The following is a 19,064-nucleotide window of genomic DNA, read 5'->3' on the forward strand; positions in this document are numbered from 1 at the left end:
AAACCTGCAACTGCAACTATTTTGAGTATGCGTGTCAATTTGGTGCTGCAAATAACTTGTCTTCTGAGAGTGGATAGGAGTTGGTAGCTGTTTGTTAAAAAAAGTTTACATATAAACCAAAATTTCACTAGAAATATGGGCTTCGGTGTAAATTAAAATTCATCAGGTTTTCTATTTCAGTATCGTTACCATTTGACTTTGTGGGACGTTACTGTGAAAAGTTATGTTTATGGAATCTTCACAGCTTACAGGGACCTGATGCCTTGCTTTATTTCCCATTTCAGAGGGGAAGCAGGTGGTTCTAATTCACTACTTCATCCCCAGCGCATAGTAGAGGGACTGGTATAGAGTAGGCCGCCTAATATATCTTCTACAGCAACTGAATTCTGAATTTGTGTCAGACATTGTACCTGTGCAGGGAATATCAAACTGAAACAACATTCCTCTTCTCAAGGTGCTTTATGCAGGGACACACAGGCAAAAAAAAAACCAGAGTGCATCACCATATTTTGTATATGGGGTATGTATTAACTGCAGTAAAAGGGTAAGAGAAATGAGTGAGGAGAGGCAGGATGGGCTTCATTTCATGCAGAAGGCAGCTGGAGTGGTTAAAACAAAGCAGTAGTCTTCAAAGAGCAGTCCTTATTTAGAATACTTAGAATTAGTCCTTATTTAGAGTCTCACCTAAGTTACATCCGATTATATTCATAGTTTAGCAAATCAATAGCTGAATTGCTCTGAATTGGTCTTTTGCTATTTGAATTACTTTTTACTGCCTCAAATAAAGGGTTGACTAAATTTCTGAATATTAAAAATACTGTGATATTACAGATCTATACATATAATTTAAGACTTCATAGCAAGTATACCAAGAAAAATTAGATTTGTATTACTGGTAGATAAATAGGCAGAGGGGTCGCCAGTTGTCAGTTTTCTTTTATTTTGTAGACTACAGATTGAAAACTGACAGTCTGTCACAGGGTTGGTTTGTTTTTAATTTGAGACAAAAAAGTACAATAGAAAGGTTTCAACTCTACAAATTGGATATCTAACAATACTGGTCTAATAGTCCTGCACACAGCAACAGCATTTCCAAGGATCTAAGTCCAAGACCCTCCATTCATTTACATATTGCAATGGCTGCTTCTCAGCTGCAACTGTTGAGTTGAATAGTTGGTACACAGACCACAAAGCCTCCGATATTTACCATCCAGCCCTTTATGTGAAAATTTTGCTGAAGACATCTCAAGAATAAAGATTCTACAACTTTTGATACCTTTAAAAATTATTAAGGAGTCCAAAGAGGTTTGGTTTTTGTGTGGATTGTTGATAAAAAGTTAGTCGATCTAAAAAAGAAATGGAAAATTTTATTTGTGCCAAGCTGAGGATTATAACCCGAAACAGCATCTCAGAAAGCTCTAAGGACTGTTCCGCTCATTAGAAGTCAAAACACAGTTATATAAGTTTTTCGAAACAGAGGGCTGTACATTAAATGATGTATTACAGTTTACACAATCCAGATCTAACCATCATCTTGGTCACTTTCAAGATCAAGAAGGAACGTTATCTTTTAGGGAGTTGTCTTGTTGATGCTAGGAGAATGTTGCTCTTTATGGTTGAGCAGGTATTTCCGCTGATGGAGGAGGTTTGGTTGATGCAAAATGCATATACGCAATGCACAGTAGAGAGGAGAGAGGAGGTCAAAAGGCAGAGAAATGTTTTTGTGTTTGAATTTTTCTTGTCTTGCGACAAAATATGAATTTTATTTCACAGGTTTATTTTTGTTAATAATTGCTAATATCTCATAAAAATGAGAAATTTAAAAAATAACTTATTTAAAAGAATAAGCCTAATCCTCGTTAATATAAATAACACATATTTTATGAAAAATCGCCATAGTATCTAAAACTAAACCATTGGAAGAATGCTGTTATTTTACATTTTTGCAGATCTCTTAAATGTTTGGCTAAATAAGAGATAACCAGATTTCATATCTCTTGTTGTTACTTGTTTAGTTGAAGTACACGAAGAAAAGGGGTCCTCACAGAGTTATGTAGCTGGAAAAGGGAGTATTTTAATAACCTTTTTAGACACTTGTGAATATTCTCTGACAGCATACCAAAACTTAACAAATGGTAGTCTCTTAATGGTTAGTTGTGACGTGGAATTTGAAACCATCTTTAGAATTCTGAGGATTAAGTGTCACCTTGCCAGTAAACGCGTCTTTTTTTTTTTTTTTTTTGGCTGCATTGGGTCTTCGTTGCTGTGCGCGGACCTTTTCTGGTTGCAGCGAGTGGGGACTACTCTTCGTTGCAGTGCGCAGTCTGCTCATGGCAGTGGCTTCTCCTGTTTTGAAGCACGGGCTGTAGGTACGTGGGCTTCAGTAGGTGTGGCGTGTGGGCTCAGTAGTTGTGGCTCAGTGGACTCTACAGAGCAGGCTCAGTAGCTGTGGCATAAGGGCTTAGTTGCTCTGCGGCATGTGGGGTCTTCCCAGACTAGGGCTCGAAGTGATGTCTCCTGACTTGGCAGACGGATTCTTAACCGCTGCACCACCAGAGAAGTACCGTTAAACGCGTCTTACAAAGTAAAATGTGTTACAGAAACTGCAGATAATATTCCCTTTCCCGTGGGTTCATTCTGAAGCCAGCTTCTGTGGCGCTTATACTCCGCCAGCCCGCTAGGGCGGCGCTGCTTAGGAGGCCTCTGTCCCTTCGCGGAAGGCGCCGCTCTTGGCCTTGGCGGCCAGGCTGACGCTCGGAGGCGATACTTCCTGCCTGGTTTGCTGCTACTCTTTAGCAGCTGTTTGGGCTGTGGGTGTTGCTGGTTCTGTGGCGGGTGGCAGACCATGGAGCGCCCCGGACCCAGCGGCGGTGGGTTCAGTGAGGCGAGCGCCGGCGGGGTGGGTCGGGCAGGGCCGACGGCGCTGGGGGCTCCGCACTAACAAGGCCTTTTCTCTTTTCTCTTGTCCCAGTGACAGGCTCAGACGCATCAGGACCGGACCCGCAGCTGGCGGTCACCATGGGCTTCACGGGGTTCGGTGAGTGACTGCCCTAGGCATGGTCCCGTTTCATTTTGCAGAGATTTTAAGAGCCGCAGGTTGGGAGGGGGGCCCGAGGTGTTACCTGTGTTCCACCCCTTCCGCAGTGCCAAGTTCTCATTACTTTAGCTCTAATGTGTTTATCTTGCAATTTTTAGACACAGTCTTCCCCATCCGTTTTCTAACTCCTGCCTATCTCTTGGGACCAGCTCAGGTGACACTTATGAGAAGGCTAGTGAGAAAGAAAGATTGCTTTGTGACCCACGCGGTGGAGGGTGTTGGTTGATGGAGGGAGTTGTCTCATTGCGTCCTGAGACTGAGCGCTAACCACTGACTGTGGTCTGTAATAAGGTGGCCCTTTTGGCAACAAATGGGCCATTAGGTGATGTTATAATAGTAAATCTTTTATTTTATTAAGTTATAGTTGATTTATAATGTCATGTTAGTTGTAGGTGTACAGCACAGTGATTCAGTTATATATATTCACTTATATATGTATATTCTTTTTCCTTTTAGATTATTACAAAATATTGAGTATAGTTCCCTGTGCTATACAGTAGTTCCTTGTAGGTTAGTCTTTTTTGATTCCAGTTTTTCTACTCCAGAATCTTCATTTCAGTCTCTCTTTTGTTCATTCATACATTCATTTATTCTGGTAACGTCTTGAGCCACAAAACATATTTACTATCTTCTAGGTGGTCATGGCTACAAAAGTACTGTATACTTCTGTAGTATTTTGGTACTTATTTTTGTTTCAGTTCTTTTAAATAGCTTTCTCCCCAATTTCAAAGGGAGCACATGTAAATAGCAGGAAAATATAAAGAACCCAATAAATAAGAAGGAAGAAAGTAAAATCATTCATAATTTCATGTTCTAGAAATGAAAACTTAAAAGTGAGTTTGTTTTCCAGTTTTTCCTGTTGTAAGATCGTATATATGTACAGTTTTATATTCTTAATTATATAGAATTTGTTTAATTCTTAATAGTTTGAGGATTTTCCCATATTATAAAATGCTTTTCCAAAACATGATTTTTAATGGTTGAATAGTAGATAGAAATGCTATAATTTGTAATATTAACTTTATCCCACATAGTTTCTAACTTTTATCAGTAATACTAAAACATTTTTATAAATAATTCTTTTATCTCCTTTTGTAAAAGGAGTTTTATGCATATTTCCATAGGGTAGATTTCTAAAAGAGGGACTACTTTGATAAAAAATACAGATATTAAAAAGTAACAAAAAATTGGGCGTATAGCTTTTAAAGCTTCTTGATATATATTGTCATAATGCTGTTCAGAAAGGTGGTTTCAGTTTATAACAAAGTCAGTAGTGTGTAAGAAAGCCATTTTTATCATATTCTGGCAAACAAACATAGAATAGGTAATATTATTAAAAAAAAAAGTCAGTAAAAGCAAATACAGCATTGTTTCCAAGCAGATTCAGGTTGTCAGAATGTCAGTTCCTTGTGGTTTCCTTATTTCCTTATTGGCTGTCTGGTGGGAGTTTCTTAGCTCTTTTAGATACCTGCATCACTTGTCTTCTTGCCCCCTTCATCTTCAAGGGAACTGCAGCTCTTGTCAAGTTTCAGGTCTCTCTGACTTCTGCTATATCTATTCTGCATCTTTGCATGTAAGGGCTCCTATGATTAGATTGGGCTGGCCAGTATAATTTTTAAGTCCATAACCTTAATTAATCTGCAGAGTCCCTTTTACCCTGTAATGTAATATATTTTCTCAGGTTTCAGGGATTAGGATATGAATATTCTCTATTCTGCCTAGCACACCAGTGTTTTAGTTTCAAGGAGTAGGGTTTAGATGAATTACAGGAGGATGGGAAAGTTGGCTGGTTAATGTTATTTAGCGATGAGATTGTAATTAAAAATTCCCTGGAAAGTAAACTCTTTCTTCATTGATATTTTATGGTTATTTTGTAGCCCTACTATAAATTAGGTAGACTTAAGTGGTTATTGGTCAGTCAGTAAGTATTTATTTAGTACGTAAAGTTTGGCCAACTTAGTTCAGGAAAATCATAGTCTGCTACTTATTTCTGTTTTAGGGAAAAAAGCTCGCACATTTGATTTGGAAGCAATGTTTGAACAAACTCGAAGAACAGCAGTGGAAAGAAGTCGGAAAACACTGGGTAAGAAGTTCAGTTACTTGCTCTTTTATAGGATTAAATACTGTATCCAGCTTACACCAGTGTCCTACCAGTTATAAAATTATAAGACTGAAAAAACTTTCAAAATTGTTAAAAGACCATATGTGCTGGTTCCTTTGGAAGCAGACGCCTTTTTGTCTTTGTTTTTTTAAACACGATCAAAGTTGCATCTAAACAGGATAAGAAGGTCTGAGAGCTAAAATCTTTTAGTAGTGTGAGCTATGAACAAACAAGGATTCAAAATTAATTTATAAGAATCAGAGTAGTGGTTTCTTTATTACCTCTTCTCCCCCCCTCTATCTGATTCTCATTTCATTTTTTTCTTTCCTGCTTACAGCGGAACCAGTATTTGGAAGGCTGGGCGAGAGGTGGCTCTCAGAGCTGTGTACACCACTGACCGTTGACCCAGACAGTATAGAAAATTGAGACAAACAGTGAATGTGGCTGCTGCTGTTGAATCTCTGCATTAATAAGTTGTATCAGACATTTAATGAAGGCCTTAACTTCCAGACTGTGTGGTTTGATACCAGGTGGTTAGCAATTCTAGATACCACCTCAGGGTCTTAGAAGGAGACTGACTTCTCTACTGCTTTCTTTAGATCTGATTCAGATCATTCTTACACTAGAGAAAGGATAGATGTAACCTGATAGAGCAGAAAGGGCTAGAAGCCAGAGACAGGACTCCTGGAAAAATTTAAGTGAATGTTATTCCAGCACTTGTCATTGTTGGTTTTAAAATGATAAATTATGTAGCAGTAATATCTCATATTTGGGAAGCGCACTTGATATAAAATGTTTTTGGTTTTTGGAAGAATAACAGTTTTTGTTGTGTATGTGTGGTGAAAAGACAGCTATCTACATATAGTATGTATTTTTTTAAAAAACACTTTCATTTCTACATGCAGTGTAACATAGTAATGAACTCCCGTATACCTGTTACACAGATTTAACTACTGTAACAGTTCATGGCCAGTGTTAGTTCCATTTACTTCTCCTCTTAGATTACTTTGACACAAATCCTAGGTACATTATCTCACCCATAAATATTTTAGTATGTCTTTAAGAGATAAGGATTTGGAAAGATCTTAACCAAAATACTCCTACTACACCTAAAAATATTAAATAATTTAATATTATCAAACAATATGTAAACACATGCTATCTGCAGCATATACACGAATGTGTTATACACTTAATTTTTAAATGTTTTAGTGAACACTTACACTGTTACAGTATAACTTTCTTGTATTTACCTCTTTCAGTGTGTGATACAAAATGCTTTGAATAGGGATTGTCTTATTCTCCTACCTAAGTTTTATAGTCCCCAGGACCATGCCTTCCAAGATAGGTTCTCAATATATATTTGTGAAGATTGAATTGAATTTAAAACTGCAATACTGCCTTTAAAAAAATAAATCCTGCATCTTTGGAGAATGTTTTTAAATGGCATGATGAATAGTAAAGAGTTTGGGATTTGGAGTTGGAGGATGCAGGTTTAAGGGTTAACCCCACATTCCACTAGATGAATGACATTGGATGGATTTTCAAATTTCAGATCCTTAATTTCCCCATCAGTTTGGTGGCAATAATAATAAGATCTCTCTTAGAAGATTCTTGAAGGAATTAAGATGTTGGGCAGAGTACTTTTTAAACAGCAGTGTTATAAATATCACTTTTAGTTCCTGTCATTTTTCTTAGTGAAGTATGTATGCATTTAGCACCTAAGAGGAATTCCAGTAAAGAGTTATTACATTTTTAAAATTTTGAAAAATTATCTCAAGACCATGTATTCCTATTGATATTTGTGGATGAATTAAATGCGTTGAACTTTTGATTTAGTGTTACAGTCTTGGATATGGACTGCTGTTTCTACCCCTGATCTAAACACAAGAATCCAAAGTTTGACTTACTTTTCTTAAAAGAAACGTTAACAAATTCTGATATGGGCATATTTTATTTAATGATTGGGCTTTGACATCAGACTTGAGGAAAATAAGAACTTTGGTCCCTTTTAATGGCAAGTTTAATTGTCTGTGTATATGGACGTGAAATTTTGGTTGTTAAATGCTCTAACAGAAAGGATGAGTTACTGTAAAACTTCAATAAAATATGTGTTATGTAAAATGTCAGGGAATAATGTTTCAAATTTTTTTGTTAACCTTTTACTTTTTAAAAATTAAGTATATGTTTTGGCTGCATTGGGTCTTGGTTGCTGCACACAGGCTTTCTCTGGTTGCATTGTGGGAGCTTCTCATTGCTGTGGCTTCTCTTGTTGTGGAGCAGGGACCCTAGGTGCACAGGCTTCAGTAGTTGTGGCACGTGGGCTCAGTAGTTGGGGTGCGTGGGCTCTAGAGCGCAGCCTCAGTAGTTGTGGCACCCGGGCTTAGTTGCTCCACAGCATATAGGATCTTCCTGGACCAGGGATCGAACCTGTGTCCCCTGCATTGGCAGGCGGATTCTTAACCACTGTGCCACCAGGCAAGTCCTTGGATAGTTTGCTGTTAACCTAAATGAGAGTTGCATACATCTGGGGTGCTTTTGCAGAAATGGCTATCCAAAATTGGTAACTATCTGAGAGTAGAGAGTTAACAATAAAATGAGGTACTTGGAAGAATAAAATGAGGTGATGGGGGGTAGGTTAATTCACTTTTGCTAAGGGAACATATGGAGCATTTTTACAGTGTTTACAGTGTTCTTGGTCCTATGTTCAGTAAAAATATGTGAAAATGATCCCCTTGGTCAGGGAGCTACCGTTTATTGAATTATGTTTCATTTTGGTTTGTCCTCAGTCAACAATGAGGAAAAAAAATATTTTTTTTCCTCAAAAATGTCTTTTTTCTTCTTCTTGCTTTTATGAAGCAGCAGGTGACAGCAGAAGCCTCTCTGAATAGAAAATCCTTACTATTGTTAAAAAAAAAGTTAAATTTTAAATTAAAAAGTTAGATCTTCACCAGGATGGGGCAAATAGTTTGGAGGATTCATCCCCTGGGAAGGAACTCTAGTTAGGTGGGTGGGTCATAGTTTCTAGATAGTCTGGTGACAAGTATGCAATAAAGGGCTGTACTTTATGGCCCATTGGAGAGAGAGGCAGGCTCACTGTTTTATAAGGTAGGTGGTAGTCGTTGGATAATTTTACAGTCTCTAGAAAGTCTGGTCACATCAAGGAAAGTTACAGTTGTGGAGCCTCAATTCACTGCTTTGAGGCTTAATAGCTCTGTTACTTCTCTGCCTTGGATTTGTCAACTATAAAGGGAGGATAGTAGTATCTACTTAAACTGTATTGTATAATTGAAATTTGCTAGGACAGTAGAACTTAAATGTTATTACCCTCCCCCCCAAAAAAAGGTAAATATGTGGGGTGATGGTTGTGTTCATTGACTCCATGGGGGGAATTCTATCACAATGTATTTTTGTACCAAATCATCACATTGTGCACTTTACATATCTCACAGTTTTATTTGCCAGTTATACTCCAATAAAGGTGAAGAAAAAAAGTTTCTACTTCAGGGATTGTTATGAAGATTAAAGGAGTTAATTTTTTTTTAACATCTTTATTGGAGTATAATTGCTTTACAATGGTGTGTTAGTTTCTGCTTTATAACAAAGTGAATCAGCCATACATATACATATATCCCCATATCTCCTCCCTCTTGCGTCTCCCTCCCACCCTCCCTAGACCACCCCTCTAGGTGATCACAGAGCACCGAGCTGATCTCCCTGTGCTATGCAGCTGCTTCCCACTAGCTAGCTATTTTACGTTTGGTAGAATATATAAGTCCATGCCACTCTCTCACTTCGTCCCAACTTACCCTTTCCCCTCATATCCTCAAGTCCATTCTCTACATCTGCGGTAAAGGAGTTAATTTACAAGAAATACTTAAAAGAATGACTACTACATAGCATAGTAAGCTCCATGTATTAGTTGCTATTATTTTTGTTAAATTAAGGTTGATATTAAGATGCTAATGGTTACTTTCAAAGAAGTCATAGAAGACCTAATAAAAAAATTGCTTAAATAAGAAAGGTTTAGTATTGCACTATGACAAGAACTCTGGAGTGGGGCTGTTCTGTCTCCTGCGTCCTGATATGAAGGACATGAAGTTTTTCCCCCTTTTTTCTGCTTTGCCAGCTTTAGACTGTTGGCTTGTCCTAAGCAGACTGTCCTCATGTCTCAAAATTTTGTCAGCTAAATTTTGTTACATGCAGGTGACCACCTCCACAGGCTGAAAGGAGACTTTTGTGTAACACTTTTTAGGAGCAAGAAAACCTTTCTCAAATGTACCTTCAGCTGACTTCCCCTCTCATGTTATTAGCCGGTATTAGTGTGGCACATCATTTGCAAAAACAGCCATTGCAAGAGCACTATGGTTGACTTGGAATCAAACTTCAGCCCCCCTGTACAGGGAGGGGCCCAGCAGCTCCTGAAACACAGTGTTGCTTCTTACCTAGGGAGAACTGTGGTTTTGGCAAGGAGAAAGAGAGAAGTGGCTGTTGTGTAGGTGGCTAGTAACGTGTGCCTTAGTATCGTTTCCTGATTAGGGTCAGAACTGCCCCTAAGACCTGAGCCTACAGTTCACGTGTGGCCTTCCCCGCTTCACTCTGCAATCCCCCCTCACCCTGGAGGGAATGGAGGGAATGTCTGGAGAAGCAGGATGAAGGTCGGAGCCCAGCAGGCTCACTCTTAAATTTGGGCATTATCCTTCTCTTATTGTTTTCAGCCTCCTCCAGCATCAGAGGGCCGAATTGTTAACTCCTAACCCAGCCCAGTGGAGAGCACAAAAAAATTAACCTGAGCTATGCCTTACCTCTTCCTGGAGAGTTTTATCTTCCATGTTTGAAACAAAAAACTAGTTGTTGACGCTAGTTGCTGCCTATGTCCTTGTTACTCATCCTCTACATCCTAGCAACAAAAGACCTAAAGAATACAACATTCCAATTAATAAGTGCCCTTTGATACTACTTAACTTTGGGTGTATTATTCTTCATTATTAACTTAAGAAGTAAATGTTAAAGATTATCTCAGGTTATTGAGGATGGTGGCACTTGAGAACAAGACTTATTCATATAATTAATTTCCTTCCTATGTGCTTTCCGCCCCAGTTGTTGAGTGAGATTATCAGACGAGAAAGATTAGATTTCCTTGGATAAAATTTTTTTGTCTTTCCAAGGTAAACAACTCTGGAAACTAAATGTAATTCAACTTTCCTCATAATTTTGGTAGGAAGTCTCTGACCAAAAATCCAGTTTGGGAAATTCAGAAAGGAATGAAGTACTGAATTTTTGGTTTAAAACGTTAAAAGTGAAAGGTGAGATTACCTAAAATCTTACCTTTGAATGCTTTCTTCTGGTCACTTGCCACATCTTCTTACATAGTACAGTCATGGTTCATATACTGTTCACGTGTTAATTTTGCTTAGCATATCTGTTTATATTTTCTCAGATTTGTACATTTTCCATTACTATTTTTTTTTTTTTTTTTGGCTCTGCTGCATGGCTTGTAGGATCTTAGTTCCCTGACCAGGGATTGAACTCAGGCCACTGCAGTGAAAGCACTGAGTCTTAACCACTGGACTGCCAGGGATTTCTCTTCTATCACTATTTTTATTGGCTGTATTTCATATTATGTTGATACACAGTAAACTTCAGTTATTTTCTCAGTGTTGGGCATTTAGATTGATAATTTTTTTTGCTGTTACTGGTAACATGTCTATGTTACATCTTTGTAACTATGTTAATTTATAGCATTTTAAATAATAACAAATTTTGAAGCCTAACTGTTGAAAAAATTTTATAATCTTTTCAGAAGCAAGAGAAAAAGAGGAAGAAATGAACAGAGAGAAAGAATTAAGAAGGCAAAGCGAAGATCTTGAACCAACATCTTCAGGCTCAAATGTGGCCAGAGATTGCTCTAAATCATCTTCCAGGTGCTTGTCTTTCTCAAAAGAATGCTATTAAACTACCTTTTTCTAGGCGTTCATAACACAATTTAGGCAAAGTTCCTGATACTAAAAGCTTGCATAATTTCTCCCATTTCAGGCAATTGTGTATGTCTAGAACCAGGAAAAAGTCATTTGTCACATTGTAAATCAATTGACTTTTTCCGAAGTGTTCCAGATGAAGTATTAAAATCTATGCCTTTTGGGCTTCCCTGGTGGCGCAGTGGTTAAGAGTCCGCCTGCCAATGAAGGGGACGTGGGTTCGTGCCCAGGTCTGGGAGGATCCCACATGCCGCGGAGCGGCTGGGCCCGTGAGCCATGGCCACTGGGCCTGCCCGTCCGGAGCCTGTGCCCTGCAACGGGAGAGGCCACAACAGTGAGAGGCCCGCGTACCGTAAAAAAAAAAAAAAAAAAAATCTATGCCTTTTGACTGCAGAGCATAACTATGTAAAGTTGGAAAGATGTTGACAAGTTTATTATTTTTTTCATGTTTATTTTGTCATTTACATCTTTTGTCCCTTTCCCCAGACTGCATTCATAACCTTTTTGGTAGGATCCTTTATGGAAATAGATAATAAGAAAGAATATAAATAGAGGCACATTATAAAGTTTATCAAGTTATAGGAGAAAGCAGCCATTAAAATTACTTTAAATTGAAATTTAATACTATGTAACTTAATTACTAAGAACTTTAAACAATATAAATAGGTATATAGATATCAAATCTAGGTGGATAATATGAGAATTCTAATGTTTAGATATATTTTAAATCATCAAATTGGTTACATAAACTATTCATGGCAAATTTCACCAGTGGATTTCACTATTTCCTCTTTTTACAGTAGAAAAACATAAAATATCTAAATACACAAAATATCACTTATACTACGTAATTGCATTTTTTGTTCACCCAGAAGTTACATTCTTTGGTATCTCAGTCTAGGCTGTTGAGCAGAATATCTCTCCATAATAGTGTTGGTTGGTCTTTTCTATAACTTCTCTTTGCGGAGGGAAGGGATATCTATATGGGACTACAAGCCTGGTTCTCCGTTTTCATAACAGTGCAACCTTAACATCTATTTAGTCTCTGAAGCATATGAGTATCTTTGCATATATTAGTAAAGAGCAGGGGTCAGCAAATTTTTTCTGTCGAGGACAGATAGTAAATATTTTAGGAATTGGGGTCCATGTGGTCTCTTTCTCAACTACTCAATTCTGCCCTAGACGACACGTAAATGAATGGGCTTATCTGTGTTCAGTAAATCTTTAAAAAACAAACACTGGGCCAAATTTTACCAACCCCTGCTGTAGAGTGTCCTTTCTTTATATTAGTCAAAAAATGCAGTTTAGCATTGTCTATGGTTTTATATCAGTTGTCAGTCTCACAATGTCTTTGGGTTTCAATATGATAGGGAAAAAAACCCTTTTTCCTAAGAGGAACATTTAGTATTTACCTTTAGTTTCTTACTTTTGGGATGATTTAAGATGTCAAAAAACTACTGTTGTGTTTTTGGAAATTTATCTTATTGCTAAGGTTTTGACAAACAAATGATTCCATTAATTGAAAATTGTAAAAATTTCAGTAGTTTTGTTGATTCTGTTTTTTCTGCAATACTAACTTTAAAGTCCAAAGATAAAGAACGTGCAGTATTGGTATTGAGAATAAATTTTATTGATATAACAAAACCCAGCATTACTTTTGTCATTAGTGATTAAAATTACAGAACTACTGTTGAGATTATAATTACAGATCTTCTTGACTTATGATGGGGTTATGTCCAGATAAACCCATCATAAATTGCAAATATTGTTAAGTCGAGAATGCATTTAATACACCACCTACTGAATATCAAAGCTTAGCCTAGTCTACCTTAAACATGCTCGGAACACTTATATTAGCCTACATCTGGGCAAAACCATAGAACACAAAGCCTATTTTAAATAAAGTATTGGCTATCTCAAGTAATTTATTAAATACAATACTAAAGTAAGAAACAGAATGGTTGTATGGGTACAGAATGGTTGTAGGTGTACTGATTGTTTACCCTGATGATTGTGTGGCTGACTGGGAGCTGTGGCTTGCTGCCACTGCCCAGCATCATGAGAGAGTTTGGTACTGTTTATTGCCAGTCCTGGAAAAGATCAAAATTCAAAATTCAGTGTATGGTTTCTACTGAATGAGTATTGCTTTCACACCATTGTAGAGTTGAAAAATCGTTAAGTCTAAATTGTAAGTGGGGACCATCTATATCAAATATAAAGATAGGAATGATATATCAAGAAAAATAAAATAATACAACTTTATTACAGTATTTTGTTGATCAAAAGAATGGAAGTTTACTTATCCCTGTTTCAGAAGGCATTGAATGAATAATCCATGGCAGATGAATAGCCTGTCAGAAGCTTAACTGAGACTATATTAACATCAGATATATTTTATCTAGATTTTCTATCTCTATTATAGGAGTCTTTAAGCTATTTCTGCTTAAGCATTGAATCTTGTTACTAGTGAAACAATTTCAGTGTAGCTAAATTAAATTTGAAGTCCGTTTAAAAAAAATAGCCATTTTAATAACATCTTTAGGGACTTCCCTGGTGGCGCAGTGGTTAGGAATCTGCCTGCCAATGCAGGGGACACGGGTTCGAGCCCTGGTCCGGGAAGATCCCATATGCCATGGAGCAACTAAGCCCGTGCTCCACAACTACTGAGCCTGGGCTCTAGAGCCCGCGAGCCACAACTACGGAAGCCCGCGTGGCTAGAGCCCATGCTCCATAACAAGAGAAGCCACCGCAATGAGAAGCCGGCGCACCGCAACGAGTAGCCCCCGCTCGCCGCAACTAATAAACTACTATAAAATAAATAAATAAAATTAAAAAAAATATCTTGGACTACAACTTGTAGTAAATAAAGATGTTTCTTTTTTTTAATTTATTTATTTTGGGCTGCGTTGGGTCTTTGTTGCTGCGTGCGGGCTTTCTCTAGTTGCGGCGAGCGGGGGCTACTCGTTGCGGTGCGCCGGCTTCTCATTGTGGTGGCTTCTCTTGTTATGGAGCATGGGCTCTAGGCACGCGGGCTTCCGTAGTTGTGGCTCGCGGGCTCTAGAGCCCAGGCTCAGTAGTTGTGGAGCATGGGCTTAGTTGCTCCACGGCATATGGGATCTTCCCGGACCAGGGCTCGAACCCGTGTCCCCTGCATTGGCAGGCGGATTCCTAACCACTGCGCCACCAGGGAAGTCCCGAAAGATATTTTCTACTATATTAGTATGCATCCAATCAGTTATTTCTTGAATTTAGCACCAGGACGAAAAAATTCCTCTCTTCCCTAAGTGCTTTTTCTTATTAGACACTTGGAACACCATTGCTCTTTTTGCCATGGCTCCTAGAAAGCTTTTCACTCAATTTATTGTTCTGTGATTGTCTTATTCCACAACTCCAGTTTAGGGAACAGTGATTTTGTGCTGGGAACGAGCCTCATGTTCTGGGAAATGTTGGCACCGTCTGGCTATAACTGAGTGCTTAGTTAGTTATCTTAAATGTATTGCAACTTTTGCTTCCACTATTCAAAACATTAGTAAATTAGTGCCTCTAACATTTTTCATATTAAGGAAACACATGGAAACATCTAGAAATCAAGTAACTTTTACAAGGCCATTGAAGTCAATGACTGAATTGGTAATGGATTCAAACAAAACAATGGTGACTGACCTTTTGCCTATGCATTGTTTTTAAGAAAATATTTTAAGTTCACCTATGGGCGAGGCAGAGTTCTATATTCTAAGAAGTAAAGACAGTTGAGACAGGTTCCTAGGACTTCCCTGGTGGCACAGTGGTTAAGAATCCGCCTGCAAATGCAGGGGACACGGGTTCGATCCCTGGTCCGGGAAGATCCCACGTGCCATGGAGCAACTAAGCTTGTGTGCCACAACTACTGAGCCTGTGCTCTAGAGCCCATGAGCCACAGCTACTGAAGCATGTGTGCCCTAGAGTCCGTGCACTGCAACTGCTTAGCCCGTGTGCTGCAACTACTGAAGCCCATGCACCTAGAGCCCATGCTCCGCAACAAGAGAAGCCACTTCAGTGAGAAGCCTGCGTACCACAACGAAGAGTAGCCCCTGCTCGCCACAACTAGAGAAAGCCTGCATGCAGCAATGAAGACGCAACACAGCCAAAAATAAAAATAAATAAGTAATGTTTTTAAAAAAGAAAAAAGACAGGTCCCTATTCATAAGGACGTAACAGGCTAGGAATTCTTTATAGCTATGGTTAGATAACTTCTTTCACTCGCATTTAGGTGTTTAATTTTACAATAGCTAGTGAAACTGGGTAGTTATCTGTTAGAAAGAAAAAAGAGGATAAAGATAGTGAATTTGTTCTAAGGAGCTCATTTTTTCTTTTTAAAGACCTTCAGTTCTAACTAGAGATCAGCAAATAAACACTGTCAGATTTTAGTTTTCCCAGAGAAATAAAGGAAGTGGTAACTTCTTTTGCTGATCACCGCAAGTACTATGCATTGGCACTGTATGAAGCAGTCTTTATTGGTCCTGAGAAGGGACATGGTGTCCTTTTCCCTTGGGCAAAGAAACCATAATTAAAGGTAATTCTCTTTTGAAGTTTTGTAAAACACATTTTTAATAAAAAATAGGAAAATTCACAGTTGTTAAGGACTTTTAAAGGCTCTTTTGCCAGTGGCTTTCAAAATGCTTAAGGTAGCTTAAAAATAATTCCCTCTCATATATTAGGAAAGAAGTAACAGTAAATTATACAGGCAGAGAAAAATGTTAAATTTTCCTCAGTGAAGCATCTTAAAGTTTAATTTTTGCATATTCTAATTGCCTTGAAGCTATGCATTTTTTCTTGTGATTTTGATATATCTCCTTTTGAATAAATCTGATTACTTCTCCATTTATTTGAATTTTGACCTCATATTTTATATGTATGTTAATAAACTTTTTAGATTTGATATTTTTTCTTATTCTCATTTTCCCATCTGTTTGATAATATTGTTTTAATGTATTTAAGATATCTCTTAGGCAATCAGTTTTCCTCACATAAGAGATTGTTATGCTATTTTCTTTTTTCTAGATTTAATAAAAATTACCTTAAGAGTTTAAATGAGAAATTATTATGAAGTATTTAAGACTTTCAAAACGGTGATAAAGTACAATACCTACTAGACAAGAAGTAAACTTTTGCTGTTAGGAGTGAACACTTCTGAGAACTATCTTCAATTGCATCCCCTTCCCTTCTTGTCAGAAGTAACCAACCTTCTAAATTTGAATTTTTTCCATGTATCTCTTTGTAAGTTTATTGTGTATTATTGTGTTTCCCTAAGACTTAAATAATATTGTTTTGCATATTCAAAAATCTTTCTCCCCAGTGTCTAGTGTGCCACTTAGCATGTTATGCTGTAAACTATCATGTACTGTTTCTGTAGTGTGTTCTTTTATATGATTGTGGACACTGTAAGGTTAGGGATATTTTTCCCCCTAATTAGACAAAAATTTTTTTTTTTTGCGGTACGCAGGCCTCTCACTGTTGTGGCCTCTCCCGTTGCGGAGCACAGGCTCCAGACGCGCAGGCTCAGCGGCCATGGCTCACGGGCCCAGCTGCTCCGCGGCATGTGGGATCTTCCCGGACCGGGACACGAACCCGTGTCCCCTGCATCGGCAGGCGGACTCTCAACCACTGCGCCACCAGGGAAGCTCGACAAAACATTTTTGTTATGAAGTTTGTCATACATATAAAACTTTAGATATCCTTCATTTAAAGTAAAGAGAACAATGAAACAAACACCCAGCATGTGAGACAGTTGTAGAGCTTTATCAGTGCTTTGAAATCCTACTCCTTTGCTCCACAAGGGAAACCTTCCCTGTATTTATCTTTCCATCCTCTTTTTAATAATTTTATTATATATGAGTGTATTCCTAAATACATGTTGTTTTGTATGATTTCTTATTTTATATAGATGTCATTAATGCTGTAATGAATGTATTTTTTCAATTTGCTTTTTTTATTCAACAAGAGGTTTTTCACATTCATGTTGACAAGTGAATCTATAGTTCATTTTCAGTGCATTTTAGTTTTCCACTTAGAAATATACTACAGTTTATCCATTGTCTAGTCAATTTAGGTTGCTGTTTTTCTATGCTATTATAAAATATGCTTTTAGAGATCTCCTTATAGCTATCCTCTGTTTTACTGTACAAAAGTTTCTTTAGAGTATATACCTAGTAGTAGACTTGCTAGGTCTTTGAGTAAGTACACGTTTATCTTTAGATTTGGGTCAGTTGTTTTCTAAAGAGTTTGTACCCACTTACTTTCCCACCAGCAGAGTGTAAGAGTTTCCGTTGCTCCACATCCTCATCAACACTTGTTATTGTTAGACATTTTTATTTTTGCCAATCTGATTGTTGTGAGGTGGTATCCTTATAGTGTTCATTTGCATTTTGATGATTACCAGTGTGGTTGTACATCATCATTTCAAAAGTTTATTGCTCATATATTTTTTCTTCTGAAGATATAGTAAGAACTATGTCTTCTGCAAGATTTTCTCTCAGGTTCCTTGTGTTCTCCCCTTAATTGGTGGTTTACTATTACTATTTTTTTGTTTTTCAGTGGTTTTTTTTAAAAAATAAGTTTCAAATGTTAATATATTCTCATTTTAACCTTTTCTTTTGTGATGTGTGCCTTTTGTTTAAGAAATGAGTCCTTACTCTGAGGTCATAAAGATAACTTTCTATATTTTTATCTAAAGTTTTTAAGTTTTGTTTTCCATATTTAGGTCTTAAATCAACATAGGATTAATTTTTTTGTGGATAATTTTTATTTTTTGCTCCATATGAATAATCAGTTTCCCCAGCCCCTTTATTTTTAATTTAAAAAATTTAGTAGAGTTTTTTTTAGAGCAGTTTTAGGTTCACAACAAAATTGAGCCGAAGGTACGGAGAGTTTTCCATATATCACCTGGCCCAGTACATGCATAGCCTCCTCCATTATCAACAGCCCCCACCAGAGTGGTATATTTGTTACAGTTGGTGAACCTACACTGACACATCTTCATCACTCAGAATCCAGAGTTTACATGAGGGTTCACGCTTTGATGTTGTACCTTCTGCCAATTTGTACAAATTTGTAATGACATTTATCCACCACTATGGTATCAATCAGAGTAGTTTCACTGCCTTCACCATGCTCTGTGTTCCATCTCTTCATCCCTCCCTCCCCACAAACCCCTAGCAACCACTGATCTTTTAAATTTTTATCGAAGTAGGGTATACACATTACAAAGTCAAACATTATAAAGTCTCATTTCTCCCTGCGCATGATTCTGGCTTCCCAGAGGAAATGATTAAATTTTTTTAAGCATTTTTTCCCTTCAATTTACCTCTGTATTTCTAAATGTTTTCTTTTACTATGGTGTCTTGATTTTTTGAATTGGGGTAAAAATTTTTTTAACATAAGAATTTCCATTTTAAACGATTTAAATTATACAGTTTAGAGGCGTTAGCAATGTTTATAATGTTGTACAGCCATCATCACTATTTCCAAAAATTTTATCACTCCAAACAGAAACTTCAGCCATTAAGCAGTAATTCCCCATCTTTCACTGATGAACACTTGGGTTTCCATCTTTTGGGTATTGTGAGTGCAGTGAACACTGGCATACAGGTATCTGTTTGAGTCTTTGATTTTAATTCTTTTGGGTATATGCCTACGAGTGAAATTTCTGGGTCATATGGTAATTTTATGTTTAACTTTTTGAAAAACTGCCAAGCTGTTTTCCACCATGGCTGCGCCATTTTACATTCCCACCAGCAATGTGTGAGGGTTCCAATTTCTCCACGTTCTTGCCATCACTTGTTACTTTCCATGTTTTGTTTTGTTTTTATTATAGTCATCCTGGTAGGTGGGAAGTGGTATCTCCTTGTAG

At 37.5% G+C, this 19,064-nt stretch overlaps 1 protein-coding gene across 1 annotated transcript in view; it reads left to right on the top strand.

The window, feature by feature from the left end:
- The first annotated feature begins 2,745 nt into the window (after positions 1-2,745).
- WDR70 (WD repeat domain 70) overlaps positions 2,746-19,064 on the top strand; it is a 311,717-nt gene continuing 295,398 nt past the window's right edge. The window contains exons 1-4 of the mRNA XM_060146975.1: positions 2,746-2,870; positions 2,972-3,037; positions 5,097-5,180; positions 11,002-11,122. Of these exons, the coding sequence (XP_060002958.1) occupies positions 2,846-2,870; positions 2,972-3,037; positions 5,097-5,180; positions 11,002-11,122 (296 nt within the window). The 5' untranslated portion in view covers positions 2,746-2,845. The remainder of the gene's footprint in view (positions 2,871-2,971; positions 3,038-5,096; positions 5,181-11,001; positions 11,123-19,064) is intronic.

This window comes from Lagenorhynchus albirostris, chromosome 3 (assembly GCF_949774975.1).
Source record: "Lagenorhynchus albirostris chromosome 3, mLagAlb1.1, whole genome shotgun sequence".
NCBI classification, from domain to species: Eukaryota; Metazoa; Chordata; class Mammalia; order Artiodactyla; family Delphinidae; genus Lagenorhynchus; species Lagenorhynchus albirostris.